General features: G+C 39.9%; 2 protein-coding genes and 2 non-coding genes across 8 annotated transcripts; all 4 read right to left on the bottom strand.

The window, feature by feature from the left end:
• Nucleotides 1–4,127: 4,127 nt before the first annotated feature.
• On the bottom strand, nt 4,128–6,440 carry LOC116329887 (EEF1A lysine methyltransferase 3). 2 transcript variants are annotated; one of them, XM_031752010.2, is made up of 3 exons: nt 6,223–6,440; nt 6,014–6,125; nt 4,128–4,732 (listed from the first exon to the last, which is right to left on the bottom strand). In XM_031752010.2, the coding sequence occupies exons 1-3, from the start codon at nt 6,382–6,384 to the stop codon at nt 4,335–4,337; spliced, it is 672 nt and encodes a 223-aa protein (XP_031607870.1). In that variant the 5' UTR covers nt 6,385–6,440; the 3' UTR covers nt 4,128–4,334. The 2 variants fall into 2 exon arrangements, with proteins under 2 accessions (XP_031607870.1, XP_039467933.1); XM_039611999.1 differs by having other exon boundaries at nt 4,551–4,688.
• On the bottom strand, nt 5,694–5,766 carry trnaf-gaa. Its single transcript has one exon. It is a non-coding gene; the product is annotated as a tRNA-Phe (tRNA).
• A 649-nt stretch (nt 6,441–7,089) lies between the features above and the next one.
• trnar-ucu lies at nt 7,090–7,181 on the bottom strand. The gene is given in 2 exon segments: nt 7,090–7,125; nt 7,145–7,181. It is a non-coding gene; the product is annotated as a tRNA-Arg (tRNA).
• Nucleotides 7,182–8,262: 1,081 nt separating this feature from the next.
• stx16 (syntaxin 16) lies at nt 8,263–16,720 on the bottom strand. Of its 4 annotated transcripts, none has more exons than XM_031752030.2 (9): nt 16,239–16,720; nt 12,928–12,939; nt 12,728–12,835; nt 12,497–12,637; nt 12,123–12,285; nt 11,921–12,009; nt 10,766–10,909; nt 10,323–10,403; nt 8,263–9,529 (listed from the first exon to the last, which is right to left on the bottom strand). In XM_031752030.2, exons 1-9 carry the CDS (start codon nt 16,362–16,364, stop codon nt 9,428–9,430), a joined length of 966 nt encoding a protein of 321 aa, XP_031607890.1. In that variant the 5' UTR covers nt 16,365–16,720; the 3' UTR covers nt 8,263–9,427. The 4 variants fall into 4 exon arrangements, with proteins under 4 accessions (XP_031607890.1, XP_031607893.1, XP_031607892.1 ...); XM_031752033.2 differs by having other exon boundaries at nt 16,284–16,720; XM_031752032.2 differs by lacking the exon at nt 12,928–12,939.
• Between the last annotated feature and the right edge of the window lie 1,730 nt (nt 16,721–18,450).

Raw genomic sequence — 18,450 nt, 5'->3', positions numbered from 1 at the left:
TTCAATGACCTTTGAGGAAGTTTCTCTGTTTATTTCTGAATTCTGAAACCCTTGTTGATGTTGCAGAGGCAGCGTGCCGTCATTCTGTATGTGTGTCTGCTGGACACGGATGGGGCAAACCGCCTGTAAAGCATCTGCTTCAAATCTTTGGCGTTTCAATCCTTCAAACTTTGGGCAGGTTTTTCTTTCATCCAAATTTGCCAGTTCTTCTTTCTCTCCCTTGCTCTTATCTTGCAACTCTGCAGACACATGCTGGTTTCTGCGTGTGGGCTGCGAGTAGCAGTGTTGCTTCTTGGTGTCCTGCTCCCAGACCGTGTCACTGCTGTGTGTCACAGGTGAAATTTTATGTGGGCTGTCGTAGGGAGGAGGAGCAATATAGCCAGGAGGTTGGTTAAATATCTTCCTTTGGTAGCTTGCATTTTCCTTCATGTCCAGCACGTTGCTTGCATCAGGGGCGGGAGCTTGTGATGGATAGTAAGTGGAAGTTTGCTGTCTGCCTCCTCTGTCCCACAGTCCAGGTTGTCTGACATGTTGGGGATCCGAACCTATCCTGGTGCTCTCCACCAGCCCCTGTGAGGATCCCCTTAATTCTGCTTCTATACGCCTTCTTCTTGGCAGGGAGTGACTGTAGCGAGCCGCCCAGGCCTCCAGCTCTCGATAGCTGCTGTCGCTCCTCTTGGCAGAAACTTCTCTGTTGTAGCGTACAGAGCTACAGGGGTCCCACCTCCTCTGCCACCCTTCCCTTAGAAATCCTCTGTCATGATCCCTCAAGGGTCGATGGGCTGCTTTCCACTCTCTGTGTCTGCCTTCTTGGAGCTGGTACTCTCCCAGATCTTGGTGGTGCTGAGTGGGGCGTCCCAGAATGAAAGGAAAATGGGAGGAAGAGGGAGGGGCAGTGAGCTCTGGGTCCGTCCAGTTGGTGTACTCATGTAGAGCTCCTGCTGTTCTTGATCCTGGTACAGTCCAGTATGTGGACTCCCTGCTTTGATCCTGCTGCTCACCATAGTACAGTGGATAATGGGCTGGCTGATGTCTGTCGTGATAGCTGGGAGTAGAATAGTAGAGAAATGCGAGCAAAATTTAACAAGATTATATCATTTCACATTCTATATGGTTACATTTAATAGATAACACAAAATTTTCTGTAGGGTTATGCGGAACAATATTCCCATCTTTCAGGGCTTTTTGCAGAGTGTTGGAGGTAGTGGGGAGCTGGATAATCTTTCAGAGCAGGCAAAACAAATACTTTTTGTCAGCCAGCAGTTAATTAATATTTTTGTGCACCTCAAATGTAAATTTGCCAAACAAGCAGTGATAAATACAAAGATTATACTGGCCCAAGCGATTTACATGGCATCCAACTCACTTGTGTGTATAGTTTCTCCCAGGAACGGTACCATATTTGGAGTACAGATGGGACTGCCCCTGATTCTCAGGCCAGAACTCCATCATTTGGTCTCATCCACAGATCTGAAGAATGAAACTTAAAAAAAAAAAAAAAAACACCCCAAAAAACCCCAAACTTAAAAATATATTACATCTATTTACTTAGATCGCCTTAAATGAAAGGATTAAAAGCATGTAAACACGTACCTGCTTTTAATTCTTGTCCTGGCTGCTCATGAAGTGACACAAGGTCTAATGAAGTCCAAACAGGACAACTTGTTTTAAAAGGACAGTGGTTTCCAGCACCCCTCCCACTCTTCTGCCACACACACACACACACACACACACACACACACACACACACACACACACACACACACACACACACACACACACACACACACAACTTCATTGCCACTGACAATGAAAGCCCATCCTCTTTTCAACCAGCCAACATACAGTTTAAATACCACTGAGGAAGTTTTTAATCAGCTGCTTTAGAAGAACTAGAATCTCTGGCTCCATCATCTTCTTATAAAATTCACTCAAATTTAAAGGGAAGGCATAGTGTGAGTCACAACTTTCAAAAGTTTCTTTAACTAAGATGTATTTGGGTGTAAAGCTTGTAAAATTTAATGCTAATGCTTCTCAAATTGAATACAAGCGTCAGGTCAAAATACTTTTAATGTTACTCTACCTTATTAACAGTGACTGACTGATAACAGCCAAATCAGTGCTGACATATAGTGGCTTCATCTACTTTTAATGAAAAATAAGGTGGGCAATAAAGTTCTCATGGACTAATTCAGATCTTATGCAAATCGCACATTTTCTTATCCGTCTCTACAACATCACTTCCTTGCAGCATGCAGGTTTCTTGCAACAGTCAATATCAACCAAACCAGCTATGTGCACAGTCGCGTGGGAGGTGCTGGGGCGTGAGGGTGAGCAGACTCTGCATGGAGATAGGGATCTGTTGTTTTGTCGGCTGAATTGTGGCACCGAGAGGGACGGGCAGCCGTTGGGTCGTCTCCCTTTCTTTGAAACTCTCCAGCGTAACAAACAGGCTTTCCTTTCCTGAACAGAAAATCTGTACATCAGCAGAGTGCAGCAGAGAGGGGATGAAAGATGGGCAGACAGCAGGCTGCGGGAAGGGCGGGCGTTTGGTGTTGACAGAAGAGCTTGGAGTGAGGTTTATTTTGGATTTTAGAGAATTCAATAAAACCAGTGCTGTATTTATTGTCAGCAATCATATATCACATGGTGAATGTTTCCATGCCCAGTTAAGACCTTATTTATTGCAACAAAAACAAAGATGGGATCCAAAAATAAAAACACTGTAGTAATTACTGCAAATAGTATGGATCCTGTTGTTATTCTCAGTTATCTTTTTATATAAAATTATACAGAAAACATGTCAATAGTAATCAAAATGACAGTAAGATACAAACAACAACAAACTAGGCAATTATCTGAGGTCAGCCATCAGGCCACATAGGTAGACACACCTGTTCCACTGCTTGTTAATGCAATGTCTAATCAGCAAATCGCAATGGGAGCAACTCAGTGTAGATGTGTTCAAAACAACCTGCTCAAGTCCAAACTAATATTCAGAATGATCGGAGAGGTGATTTGAGTTTGAACATGGTATAATTGTTGATGTCAGACAGGCTGGTCTGAGTATTTCAGTAACTGCTGATCTGTTGGGATTTTCCTACACAACTAGAGAATGGTCAACACATCCAGCCGTGGAGGAGATGGGCTCCAGCAGCAGGAGACCACACCGGGGACCACTCCTGTCAGCTATGAACAGGAAACTGATGCTACATATTGCATAGGGTCACCTATCATCTTAATATGGACCCAAATCTCTGAGGATTATTTCTAGCACCCTGTTCTTAAAACAAAAGGGGGTCCAAGTCAGTAGAAGTAAGGTATACCTAATGAAGGGGGAGTGATTTCTTGAAGAAATGTTGCTTTTGGAGATTTTAAGGTATAAGGAAGTTTTTTTATCCACTGCACTGGGAGGGAGGGAAGGATGTGATAGCTGGTTTAAAGCTTTTTTGACTTCCCTGTTATAACCACACAGAATATTCATGACTAAATCAGCAACTATTAAAATTAAAGGTGTGATAAAAAATCTAAACTTAACGACAATTTAACCATTCAATACATACATTCAAACTATTAATTACCAAAATGTCTCAAGGAAAGAATTACTCTGGAAGAAGGTATTAATTCATGTCAAAATCACCAATAGTAAGCACTCTATAAACAAACATGGTTTTCAGGGCTTTTAAATCTGTGACTGTTTTCAAGGTGAAGATGCTGCTGTGCACCCTGTACTGACAACATGAACCTGTGAGACGTCAAAGTGTTTTCCAACCAGAGGATAATCAGAAATATTAAAAAGAAATACGAATTTTTGAAATAACAGTTCTGGAAACGCATCATCAAGCTCATCTTGATGATGCGTACGGCAGCAATGGTTAAAGGTGAAAAAAGAAGAACTGTAACTTCAGACCTGATCTTCATCTCACTGAAAACATGGTGAAAACACTTCAGTCCAATGATTGAATTTCCAATCGGACAAAACTCAAGGCTGATTTATATAAAATCATGCTTTTTTGTCTTATAAAATGCATTCATAGTGTCTGTATATGTCTGTGCTTGTATGTCATTAAAGTTCTGAATTTCATTTTTTCCCCAAATCTCAAAAATCACAGGACACATTCTGAATACATTCGCTTTTAATTAAAGACAAATGACATGTGTAACTGTTTAGAAATAAATAAAAATAATATAATTTAATTTAAATTCATTTAAAATAGCTTTAGCATTTATAGGTGCTACAGTAGTAGGATGTGAAGCTCAAAATAATTTAAATAACAGACATAAACTCATAATTTTATTTATTTATAAAAAGCAGTAGGCCGTCCCTCCTGGCGTCACTGGCCTGTTCTTAAAGACGCCCTGTAGATATTATTGTTTTGTTTGTCATCTCGGTGCACAAGCTCCACATTGAATCTGCTCGGTAGATGCTTCTCATAGAAAGCTGCCGTTTCGTGCTCATCTCGCATTTTGGATGAGAGATACGCTGCGGCTCCTTTACTGCACAGGTGAGCTAGTGTCTCCACTAGCGGGAGGTATGTCTCTTGCAGGTAAATGATATCAGCACAGAGCACCAGGTCCCAGTCAGAGGAGAAGTTCATGTGATCCTCACCCCAGGACAGAGGGAGCACAGTGGGAGGGAGAGAAGGCCAGCCGCTGGAAGGCTTGTTAGCAGAGACATTAGCATCAAGCTGTGGAAGAGCCAAAGGAAGGTCTGTGAGAGTCACCTCTGCTCCTGAAAGAAGAGGGATGAAAGCCTGATCCCACATGCTGCTGATCAAAGTCTTAAATTAAGATCAGAAGAAATTAAATACATGAGCATGTGAAATAACACACATGGAACAAACCTGTTAAAGTGTTCTTTTTTAACTAATTGCTTGTTTTCTGTAGTCAGTTTTCTGACTACAAATTAAAAGCTACTAATGTGTAGCTGTAATCAAAACACTGCCTGCCCCCCAAATGAGTAATGACTTGGATTTAACTAAGCTAAGCTAAGCTAAGCGATAAGGAGATAAGGAGCCTTCCTTTGGAGCATTATTTCTGTGATTAATATGGGCTTGCAAGAGGGTATTTAACCCTAACTGATAAGTGGTTTCTGAGTTTAAATAGAGATCACTTACACATTTGGTGAAATTTCATAACTATGTTAATAGTAAAAGTAAAAGCATTTCTATCTGCACAATGGAGCAATTGAAAAGGGTCATGTGGTCTGATGAGTCCAGATTTGATGGCTGCAACATGATAAGAAGACAGGTGGATAAAGTGGTGCATCATCAGGCCTAGTGTCTACCGTACCAGCCAGTTTTGACAGTGTTATGATCAGGTGTTTGCTTCACTTGATCAGGTTTATATTTAGTGAAAAATGAGAGGAGTTGACCACCTAAATATACTTATTGACCAGGTTTTTGTTTTTTTTCCCAGGGGGCACGGGCATATTCCACGATGACAATGCCAGGTATCAGCTCAGACTGGAAGAGTGGTGCAGGAAGCATGAATGGATGGATTTATCCCTTTTAGAATGCTTTGAATATTAACGGGCCATTAAAGATATAGGCAATCCAAAGAAGAAGTGTTTGTGGCTTTTATTTATTGGGCTTTATTTTAATTTCCCACCAAACAATGCCTTTTAAATACTTATTAGAATAGCATTTTATTGTCAGTATACAACAAAATTATGGGAAAACAACCCTTCACACTGCCGAAACCCGGGATCGAACCAGGGACCTTTAGATCTTCAGTCTAACGCTCTCCCAACTGAGCTATTTCGGCGACAACAACAGCGCAGGTAGGAGTTATCATGGATTCAATCATGTTTTACACTGCGGAAGATGCTATTTATATACACACAAAAATAAACACGCGAGTAAGTGAACTTGAAAGTGAACACCATGTGGTTCAGAAGCAGCTGCACATGTGTGGGGGCATAATGTGACACTGAGCCACATGAGAATCCCACTCCGAGAGACATTGTACTTAACATTAGTTACACGAGTTATTTTACAAACTCCAAGTTTACCCAAGCGAGCTGCCACAATACCGACCACACCGGTGCCTGCTCCCAGCTCTATGACCCGCTTTCCCCTCAGCTCCACAGACTGATCCTCCAAGTAACGGCACAGGTGTAACGCCTGCGTGCATACACAGACACACACACAGATTCATCACTGCACAAAGCCCAGGTTACGAAGATCATCTAAATAAAGTGAGTGCCTGTCTGCTCCTTACAGCCTCCCAGACCGGTGCAGCCACGCCGAGGTCCGCACCGAACAGCTGTCTGATCTTCACCTCCTCTCCCATCAGCGTGTACACGGAGTCCAGAGAAAACGTTTCTGTGAACAGACAGTCATCTACAGGAAACGGGTCGTCTTCATCCTCGGTGGGAGACATGCTTACTGGCACTAAGGTCTATTTTTGTTGGTAAGAAAACCGGATGTTCTCGATGCGGGAGGGCAGCTGCTTTTAACTTCCGGTCGTTTTTGTCATAGACACCATAAAAATGTTGTTAAAAATGTTTTAGTATTAATGTTCATTTTTTTTAATATTTATTTTATTTCTTTCTTCTCATTTTTATTTATCGCAACAGAAAAGAAAAAAGAAAACCCGTAACTTCACAGAAAGTGCTTTTTTCCCCCATGTTGCACCAAGCTAGTACGTACTGTAGATGTAAGACTACGACAGGCTTTTACTTTGAAATGTAACACGCATATGCCAAAAGCAGTGCACATCTGAGATTGCGGTCTGAAATGCAGCGGGTATAAAACAAACTTAAATATATTCAAAGTATACATTATTGGTGCTTTTAAATAGTGAATTAATACTTATTATTTTATCAGATATTTCATTATTTTTATTTTTATACTTCTACATGTCAGCTTGTTGATATTGTTAAAGAAAAATACATGTATCATGACTGGATGATAAACTGCAGGTTTATTTCTTTCTTTGTTTCCTTTTCATCACGAAAAATCCTTTGGTCACGGGTCTCTAGTAAAGCTATGGCTGCATCCAACAGTTATTTTTATCATTAATTCTTCGGGCTGCTCTTTGTAAGCACAGCAGATCATCTGCCTTGATCTTTCCCCTTTAAATTAGCGACTCTGGTGGGACTCGAACCCACAACCTTTGAATTGCATCTGAAAGGATCCACTAGAAGTCCAATGCGCTATCCATTGCGCCACAGAGCCTCGAGCTTTCCCTATCCCTGTCATCCTTCCCTGTCATACCAACCCTCTGCATACCCTTCTTTGCCACATCGATGAATAATGAATATTCTCTGTGGCTTGTCAAACACATCCACTATATGAAAATCTTAACATCTTATTATGTTTTGTTTTATTCAACCAAATATCCCACATGACGATATGACACTTATAACTTTATCCAAACCCCCGCCCCCAAAAATCATTTTTCCAAGTATCAAGGATATCAGTACTTTCCCCCCTTACACTGTGCCACACACATTCAATTAAATACCAGCAACCACCAGTGTAACATGAGCAACATACACTGTTGAAGCGATAAAACTGCAGGGTAGTTAGTGTCCCCCCTATCTTCACTGATTTTGGAAGTAAGTGTCTTCCTCATGGACAAGTACAAGCTCTGAAAACCATTCTGTGGGATTTCAGCCCACTCTCCAGTCAGTGCCACCCATAGATGCTCCTGAGTCTGTGGAGGAGGACTGCGATGTCTGTCACACACAATTTTCCATGGGGTTGATATCAGGGACTCACTGCCCTGCAACTTATCCATGGCACCATACCAGTCAGGTTGTCATGTCATTCTTACACAAGTCATTTTCTCCAAAGCTGCGGTACCTTTTTCAAAGGTTGGTTGTGTTTGATAGAGGAGTGTTAATTTGGGATTAATTGATTTTCTCTCCCAAATTGTGTTGAGACAAGACTACTCACAGTAATCAGTCAGGGATGACCAAATCCCACATTTTGGGAATTATCATCAGGCAAACCCTACATGCACATGGGAAAAGCTTTTCCAAAATCAAGCCAAAAATAGAGCAGTGTAATATTAGATCCCTTGAGTATACTTTGGGCATCTGCATCTCTGGAACTTTAGTGTGCGGTCAAAATTTGGCACGGCTTCATTAAATATGCTAAATTTTTAAAAAGAAAAAACTGTGTTAGGTAGGTGATTTTGCATGGAACAGACATTTAAATTAACAGTTTTTAGTGTTTAATGTGACCTTTGCATGCCGTTAGTATCATTTGTGATCATTTGTGCAAGACGTGAACACACAGATACACACACCACTCATGTTCCAGGTTTATTTTTTAAAAAATTAAGCTGCTGTCTCCTCACCCATTTGGTTTCCAAAATCAATACTTAAGTAAAGTACCACTTGGACTTTTTTTTCCACATACAATTTCACATCAATGACGAAGATGATTTTACACGTAAAGTGTAGAGTTGAGTACAGATATGTCGAATAAAGCGCTTTATCGTTTCAGCTCATCAGACAGTCCAATGAAATGTAACGTGTAAATCTGAACAAGGAAGAAAGAAAAAAAAAAAAATCACAATGCGGTCTTCAAATGTCTCTTCACTGTGTTGTACTACATCCGTTTCCTCAGTGGAGTGATTATTAACTGTTGTGCTCAGACTACACATACACTCTTTTCAATTTACAGCAAACCTGACAGAAAACAAACAAAAAAAATCTGGATTATATGAAGTTACTTGAAAATAAATAATTTGCTTATCATACAAATGACAGTAGTATTACATCCACAACACCCCCACCCCTTCCTACCCCTCAGGGCTCAATATGTGCAAACTGCAAGGGTTTCTTAAAAAAAAGGTAGCACTTTATGCAAAGACCATAGAGAACAAAAACAAGTGTTTTTAAAATGAGCACTTCATGGGAGCGCAGCAAGTGTTCAACAGGTATGAAGTTAAAATGAAGTGGAGGAGACGTATGGCTGCGTAAACCCTCCTCAGGCCGACCGTGTGGTAACAAGGACCTTAGTATTATTTTTCTAAAGTGAGGAATAAACTGATAAAAAAGATGGTCCTTTGGTACTGAATGGCTGTTCTGATCTTAAATGGTACTGCCCTCATTAAAAAAAAAAAGTTCTCAAGTCTTTCACAGTAAAATACTGAGCTGGGATCTAAATATAATGCTAAGATGAAAATGTCCGGTTGAACAAACCTCTGTCAAAGTCACTTGGGAAAAATAGACACTGTTGATTGTTTTTTTCATTCAAATCCATTGAAAATAACAGAAAAAAAAACAAAAATCTAACTCTCCCATTAACCCCCCCCGCCCCAATCTCCACTAACCCACAGTGTCCCCAAAAAGATGGGGAATTCTTCTTAGCATTTCCCGGTTGGTATGAAAGACGGTAGAATCGAGTCCAAGTCCACACAGTTGCACAACAAACACCCAGGCAGAAAACAAAAACGGAGGAATGAGTGATTAGAACTTTGTTCCAAAAAGAATAATAATTAGAACAATGACTATGACGAAAAGGATCAAAATGACCAGCATCTTTCGGTTTTTCTTCTGATACTGCTCTGCCTGCAAAGAAAATAAGAATAATTTTACATAAAACCATTCACTTTAAAAAGAAAAAAATACAAATGGGTTTTTTTTACACCATAGGACAGGAAAAAAAACATCTGGTCCTTAACAGGCTCTAAAATTTCCTGAAACATTACGTAACAAAACATTCAACAGCTTGTAGAACAACCTTTAGCAGCAACAACTTGAAGTAATCGTTTTCTGTATGACTCTATGAGAATCCCACATAGATGTGGATACATTTTGCTTCACTTTTCTTTGCAACATTGTTTCAGTTCTTTGAGATTTGCAGGCCTTTGTTTCTGCACAGTTCTCTTCCAATCAGGCTGAGGTCTGGACTGTGACTGGGTCATTGCAACAGCTTGATTGGGATCACTGTCCTGTTGTATTACCCAGTATTAACTAACTTGGTTTTTGCCATTATGGTCAAACATCTCCACTATAGTCTGTCCAAAAGAACACTGACCCTCATTTGATAACAGTGTGTATATCACACGCATGAATGTTTCAGGCACAAATCAAGAGATGAATTTTTTTGTACTTTATAAATAGATTTAGAAGTGCCTCTGAGCATGTGTACGAACAAATCACAGCCTGGCTTTCATAGGAAATTTAAACAAGTCTGAAATAACTTCTACCACCATTACAGCTACTAATGATTATAATAACTATTATTTGACTTTGGTCATTATTTACAGTTTCCATAACATAAGCCACAAAGTGTTTAGAATTGAAAATGAAATTCTCTGGAAAGAAAACAAGACACTGAATAAAGAAATTTAATGTTTACCTTTTGTAACTGTTTCAATCCGTCTTCTGTTTTAACACAAGCCTGCTCCACATTGAAGTCGATTCTATCAAGAACGGTGCCCTAGAAGGACAAAAAGAGTGTTTGTTTTTTTTGTTTAAGGGGAAAAAACTCATTATGATTGTAGATCGTGTTTGCAGTTTTGTAATAACATCTTAAGTTATTTTGTTCAAATACTATTCATACAAATAAAAGTAATCTGATCCTAAAAGCTCCTGCTGAACAGGATCAGAATGAGCTTTATTTAACTAAAATTCAACCTAGCTCCTTTTTTGTTATTAATGATTGATAAAAACTCTGATCTTTTTTCCATTTTCACATGTGGCTGATGCCTGTGTGTGCACGTTTTTCCTGTGGTAGCTCAGTGACTGGACCCATAAGATAATTAGAAGTCAGTTGTTTTGTCTTGCATTTGCTTCAAATACCTGCTCCACCACCATTCCTGCCAAGTCCCGGAAAATCTCATTCAGATCTGAGATAGACTGCACTATCTGTCGGATCTCCCGCTCTCGTTCTTCAACCATGACTGTGTTCTGCTCCACCAGCATCAACTGATCGTCTGTGAACCCCTGAAAAATGACAGATTCAAGAACAAGGCTGAATATACAGATGTTATACACTAGATGGACAGCGGCAGGGTAATGAGCTGTTTTTGTTTTATTCAGACCAATTTCCATTTCAATAACACAGAACATTTTACAGGAGTGTAGTGTAGCCAATCTGTTGCAGGGCTAACACACAGAGACCGACAACCATTCACACTCAAATTCACACCTGCTGTCAATTTAGAGTCTCCAATATAACCTAACACCATGCACATCTTTTGTAGAGAGCCCACACAGAAATGCCCCAGGATGACTTTAAACCCAGGACCACCCATTTTACAAACAAAGCACTTATTTCATTCCTCCACTGAGGCCATTTCCTGTCTGTTAAGAAGTATCAAAACTCAGTTTGACTATTTTCAGTACAAAATGGAAGTTAAATGTGTAAATACTGGTAGATGACAGAAATACTGAGGGTTTTTTTTGTTTTGTTTTGTTTTAAATCTTAATGGTACTGGCGGTCATGGATACTTTTGGTTCACTGTGTACACAGCTGCTCTGTGTCAGCATACATGCATTATGTTCAGAGATGTAGGCCAACAGCCACTGGATTTATCTCACTTACTCTGTTTTTGCATTAAGAATACCATAAAAATACTGGTGACTTTATCTGAGCCAGAATCAATTTTAGAGCTTTCTAATTGACAAACGCATCAGGCATCCTGCCAGGAAACACCAAACAGATAAGGAACAGATTAAGCAAAAAATAAAAAAACAACTGAGTCTGGTTTGCTGGACTGAGCCGTGCTGATGGGTTTCTTTGACTTATTGCTTTATAATGAAGAAACACTGTTAAAAAAGCAAATATTTTTCTTAAACCATCTCAGGCTGCTCATCATCTGGAAAAAGTGGAACAATTTGGAGGTGTTTTGTTTGTTTGTTGTGATTATTTTGCACCCGTTTTACCGGTCTGGTCCATTTAAGCTTAAGAGCAGCTCTCTGTGGACACCCCAGCTCTAAACATGTTGTCCTCACCTTGTCATATAGAGCTAGATCTTCATCCTCTTCCATTAATGGCCCCGAGTCAAAAAAGTGCTTTGATCTCTCCTCACGATTCTTCATACCTGCCAGACAAGCCAATGGCACGATGCTTAGACGGCATTAAAACATCATGAGGACAAAAATACTTGATAATAGTTAAAAAACCCAAACATGTAACATGCCCTGCAGTCCTTACGTTTTAGATAGCTGGACTGTGTGTGCCTAAAATTGGTGGACAGCTCCTGCAGGCTCTGTGCCAGAGAGGAGACCACATTTCTCAGGAGTCGCTCCTCCTGCTCTGTGCAGTGACCACAGCGAGACTGCAAACCAGTCACGGCTCGCTGGCATCGATGGAACATCTGCAAAAACAACAACGACTCTATTTCTTTCATTTCTAAATTCACTTCAGGCTCAATACTAGAGCGTGCTCTCACATAAATACTTCTTTATGTTCAAATAAAACAACCTCTTAAACATATCCAGGCAGATTTTCAGCTGAAAGACAAGAATCAGCATTTCACGTCTAAAAATAAGCAGCATGCATATCACAATGCTGTTAAATTATCCAACCTGCGTGATCTCCTGAGTTGTGATTTCTATGGCGTGCTCTTCTTCACTGCTGTCATCCAGGGTGGGACGATTCATGTGCTTGTCATGAAGTAAGGCCAGTTCCTTCATCTTCTGCCGGATCCTTGTGATTTCATACTGGATCTGAAAACAAAATATATTAATTTATTTGCTGGATTTCGTTTAAAAAGACACTGAAGTAGCTGCAAATTTCTACTACAGTTTCACTTTTACCTCATCTACTCCATCTACCCATTTGGGGGGCAGTTTCTTGGTGACCCCAATCGCGGCTTCGGGATCCATACTGATCCCTGAAACCAGGGCCATCCGATCATCGGCCAACTTAAAGACACAAGAGGATCCATTAAAACGTTTTACGTGATACAGTGTGAAGATGACGGTGTTCCGTCTTTTAGTAAGAGAAATGACAGTACCTCATCAAGCTCCTAATATGATTGGCAGTTATCAGAGCGGCCCCATCCAACAGAAAACAAGGAAAAGGGGGAAAAAAAGACAGAAGTAATAGAAAGTGAGGCCCATGAAATATAAATATCCATACACTCCCACCGTTATATTACTTTGAATTAGCAGTAATAATCACTGTAAAAGAAGCTGTTGACATTTATTTTACAGTTAAATAACTAAATATAGAAATAAATCATCCAGAAACCTTTACCTGAATCATTTTACTTTAAATCAAATGATTACAAGGAGGAAACAGTGTGAGAACAGAGAGAGCAGAAATGTGTGAGTTTAACAAAAGGAAAATGATTTTATGAGTTTCAGATTAAAACGAGTTCATCGTTAGTTGCTTTAAATAATTTGTCTTCTTCAGTGATTGATTTGTCAGTAAAAAAGCGAGAGGCGACTTGGTCTGCTGCCTTCTTGTTTCAAACCTGAGTGTACAGCCAGCAGCAAAATGTTCTTCGTTTCGAACAGCAAACGCAATTTTAGACGCAGCTCTAAGCAACTTATAGGTCCTGCTGTAACAAAGCAACTAAAAACCACCTGAGCCAAATATTCTAACAGCTTCAACGTGACGGCTTGATAACGGCCGACTGCTCTAATCAGTTTAGCTCCTCATAATTTTAATGACCAAGCCTGTGAGACATTTAAATCAACTGTGTTTATCCCTTATATCGATGAAGCCTAACACGATGCCAGTGTCAAACAGACATTTGTTACAGTACAAGAAGGAGACTGAACCTACACTTCGCACTTCTACCTACATTTTTTAGCCATTTCAGACACGTATCGGATAAAGCGGTTGGAGCAGTTTCATTGAAGAAGAGACTAAAAAATTTGAACAGATATTGAGAAGACGCTCATTCGGTCACAAGAGATCGTCTGTAAATTTCTATTCCGTTCTTCACTGGCAGCTAATATCCTGCTGAGTAAAATGCTCATTACAACATTTTCACTGTGAATGGTTAACAGCGAACTAAATCTATCTGAGAAGAGATGATGGGTACAGAGATAAAGTCAAAAAACAGGTGTGCAGGCATGCAGAGGAGGTAGGGTTGGGATGGGAACCGTTCCAGTTGAGAACCAGCATTAAATTTTCTATTCCCCTGGAATCTTGTGCATCAGAGCTTAACAATGCCTTTCGTTAATGCTGACATGTTTTTCTGACAGCTGACAGCAAAGTGATTGGGCTGGAGTGTTTCCACGTGTGAGCCTTTTCTCTACTCTGGTTCTACACTGTGCTTGGACGAAGAGATTTTTTCAAGCAGAAAATTAATAAGGAATTAATATTTCAAAAAATCTTTATCAGTGTATGACCCAACACATTTCGGGAGTGTAACTATCCAAAGCCAAATTTCTGGGCTTTTTAACACCAGCTGTTCTGTAGATGAAACAAAATGCCAAGAACTGACTGAGTAATCTTTTTTTTTTGGTTCTTGGAAGGAAAAATAACAGACAGCGTATGACAAGCCATGTGCCCTATTAGGCATGAATCACCCTCCAAAAAAATGAAGCCACAGCAATGCTTCCATCTTCCTCACTCTGAGCTTGCTCCCTGTTGCTCCTGATCTAAACCCAAACAGGACACTCTTACAGAGAGGTAGTGTTGTTCCAGGAGCAACAGCCATTTAAAGGGCTCCACTCTCTAGATGTGCCTGAAGAAATCACTTGTGTTACTGAGAGATCAGCATTTCCACTTCGCTCAGTGCCACGGGGAGTGGCAGCTAAGTAACAAAGGTCGGTTTTGTTACTAAAAATTTTCCCCAAACAAATGCAGAATGTGTTAACCGTGATCTCTGGGCTTCCAGCGGGAAGAAACTAATCTACACCAGCGAGCCGGTAGCATGATAAAATGTTCACAGCAGAGTGTGAATATTCACGTGTAGCATACACCTGCCCGCTTTAAGAAGCTTCAAAACTGTGTCAGGGAAAGTAATGACTTTTTTACTGCGGTGGAGTTTAACCTAAAAATATAAGTAGGTCATGGAAGAATTTTTCATTTCAGTTTGTTTGTTTTTTTGCATCAACATTAAATACAGTCTTTTTTTTTTAATCACTGCTAGTCAAAAAAAACATGCCAGCATTTAATGTTTTAGCTCTCCAGCAATGAGCTCCATGCAGTGGCTGCTGTTTTTAGAAAAAAAGAAACTAAATCATTATTCAGTGTCATGGAAATCACTATCAGAAAGAACAGCTCTGCTATAGAGGAACATATAACTATATTCTTCTTGTATCATGATCACTAAAAAGCCCACTTGCTTTTCATTATAACTGCATTATATAGACAAAAGTATCTGGCCACACTTCTTAATCATTGCTTTTATGAGCTTTGGCCCTGAACTCTTACTTCCAGAGAAGGGAAATCTGAATGCTCCAGCTTATCAGTTAATAAAAAAATCGGAAGCTGGAAGTTTAGAATTGTGCACCATGATAAAGTTCATATTCTGTTTCAGTATGACTGTGCTCTAGTGCACAAAGCATGGTTGGATGAGTTTGGTGAGGAAGAACCTCACTCGTCCACCTACACAGAGCACACTGAACTAGAAGAGAGACTGCAAGCAACCAACATCAGCGTCAGATGGCACAAGTGGCCTTCTGCTTAAATGGGCAAAGAGTCCACGTGTTGAAATGGAAAAGTGTAGCAATCAATTTAGAATGGGGTGTTATAAAAACTACTGAGAATGTAACATGTGGGTGGGTGGCCCAGTACTTCTGTCCATATAGTGTAATAATTAAAGTATAGATAATATTTCTCAGTGACAAACATTTTCTAGGAAGCTTTAAGAGCATTTTCATTGCCTTTGCTTTTCAAACTATTGTATTTATTTTTTTAATAACTGCAGAAGAGAATGAGCTGCACTCTAGATCATTTACAGGTCACGACTCAGTATGATGCGGACTTTTGAAAGGCCACAGCAGTTTTTTGTATTGTTTTTTTACAGTGAGGCGCACGACAGGATGCTAAGAAAATGAAATCAACCATAACCCTCAGTTAACCTTGACCTAATTATATATATATAAAAATATTCTTGTCATTTAAAAAGGGCGGTTATAGACATTTAACTAGCTAAAAGCATGCCTGCAACACTTCTTCATCCTCCTCCATCATCGCCTCACTGAGTCACATCACTGCGAACCACTGAAACACTAACGTCGTGGAGGTCGTTCAGGATAATAACTAACAGCAGCTATCACACAGCTGGATCTAGCTAACAGGGATCGGTGACTGGCTATATGCAAACACACACAGTAAAATGTCAAAACGATGCAGACCACTCACCGCAGCATTGCTACGTGTACTCAGACGGGGGTCGTATGTACTCACTTGCTCAGCCAATATCTGCCGGTTTTGGATTGCATTGTTCCGCATTAACAAGAAGGCATCTGTCAGACGCCTAGTGGCCATGACTGCCTTGACTGCGTGATAATCTAAATTAACAAGGGGACAAACTGCGGATCGAAAGATGCTTTATTAAATTGAGCCAACTGCCTCTGACCCGCTGCTAACACGGCGCTAGCTTTAGCTTTGCTTTGCTTTGCCTGCGATGAATGGTGAGGAAAACTCGCGATGCAGCGCCTACAGCGGGAGGCACACGGCCTGAATCATGTTGATCCGCTAACTCGCTCTAATACTGAGGTAAAGAAAACTAAACATGACCGAGACTTTCTGGTGAAATGTCCGCTTTAGCGTCAGACTGGTAACGTTGTTACTCCGCTTTAGGTAGCTACGGAAGTAGGAGAACGTAAACATCTGCGTAAACCAATTCTTCTTCTGCTCATTAACTGCGCTATCATCTGTAACGGAAGTGAGTCTACGCCACCTACCGCTTCAGCTGAGAACATCAGACAGAAGCGTTTCCAGGGCGGCACCAGGAGGTCCAAAACCTGTTAGGGAAATTGGAAATAAAAACCAAACAAAAGCACTTGAAAACTGGTTGTAAATTCAGTGAGTTTACATTAGGAGACATAACAGCCTAGTTGTAACATAGCGGCCTCCCTGAAGCACAAGGTTTAACAGTCTTATACCGGGCTCATTGAAGACATAACAAAAAAGAGACTGCCACAAATTAAAAAATTTTAATGAGCCAATTTATTAATCATAATCTGAGAGAAGATGAACAAAAGAAAGCTAGGTGCTAACCTATAGACTTAAAATAGGAAAAACTATGACACATGCAAACGAAAAGAAAACCAAGTTGGCTGCCTGAAAGGCACCAGCCTTCTGGGGCGAGGAGAGTCATTCAGGTATCAGCAGCATTATACTGCAGCATATACTTGGATACAGCCAGGACAATGCTTGGCATATGACAAATACACAAAACTGGCAGTACAGATTAAAGGTTTTACAGTTTTACAACTATTTACTTTCATCTTTCATCTTGGATTGTTAAATTAGGGTTGCCAAGGCTGCTCTGACTTTCCAAGTAGGAAATCCGAGTTGTTGGTGTTCAAGCTTTCAAAAATCTAGAAACTTATTGTTTTCTATCAAGAATTAAAGCAACATAGAAAACAGGGTGTTACACCTCCTTATCCGGCTTTCAAAAACAAGAATTGGATTTAAAGTTTAAATTTAATGTGGCTTTTCCCTTACCCACACATTAGGCAATTTTTTTAGGGAATTTCTAAATGCCTCGAGTAAAGTCTTTCCCCCCACGTATTCATTTAAAATTGAGCTTTTTTTTTAGACTGAAAAGGAGAAATACTGGAAATGTGCTTACGTGGAGATTTACATATGTTTATACAGAGTAGAGTGTTATGCATCATGATGCTACCAAGGCACAGATTTTCCTCAGTTTGCACCTGAAAAGAACCACGCAACTTTATTTTGTTGGCTTCATGAGGGCACCTGTTTAATTCATCCTGAGGTACCATGAGTGTCTGTACCAACCTTTGAGTCAATCAGAGCAGGGCTGATATTTCAGAATGACTGATATTTGTCAAGTACTCTTTAACAGTGCACATTGTGAAAAATGCTTGAGATTTCTTTATAAATTGTGTAATAACTTGTGTAATTTGTTTCCCCAGTAGATGGGCTCTGTCTTACTGTTTACAATAATTTCAGCAGTTTCTGCAGTACATGTAGCAGAATAGCATCAACCAATAACATGATGGTGGGGAGGCATCTTCACTCAAAATAACTAGCACTGTGAAATTCATTGCTAGAATCTGAAAACAATGCCCCTGTCATCTTTTCACTTTAACACTTTAACAATATGTATAAATATAATAAATATAAATATATAAACTTATATACTCGCCCATTCACTGCACTGCTACTCTTTTAAGCAATATGTAATCATGCAATCACATGGCAACAACTCAATACACTTAGGAATCCAGACATGGTATGGTCAAAATTTGGTGTAAATAATCTGAAAGCATGGATCCATCCTGCCTTGTATTAGTGTGAGTTCATATATGTATAAGGATTTTATTATTTTCTAAATATTGGCATTGACTCCAAAACCCACTGGTAACACCAAAGAAAAAAG

This window comes from Oreochromis aureus, linkage group 5 (genome assembly GCF_013358895.1).
Source record: "Oreochromis aureus strain Israel breed Guangdong linkage group 5, ZZ_aureus, whole genome shotgun sequence".
Taxonomy (NCBI): domain Eukaryota; kingdom Metazoa; phylum Chordata; class Actinopteri; order Cichliformes; family Cichlidae; genus Oreochromis; species Oreochromis aureus.
Note: the sequence above shows the minus strand (reverse complement) of the source record. Positions and strands in the feature narration are given on the sequence as shown.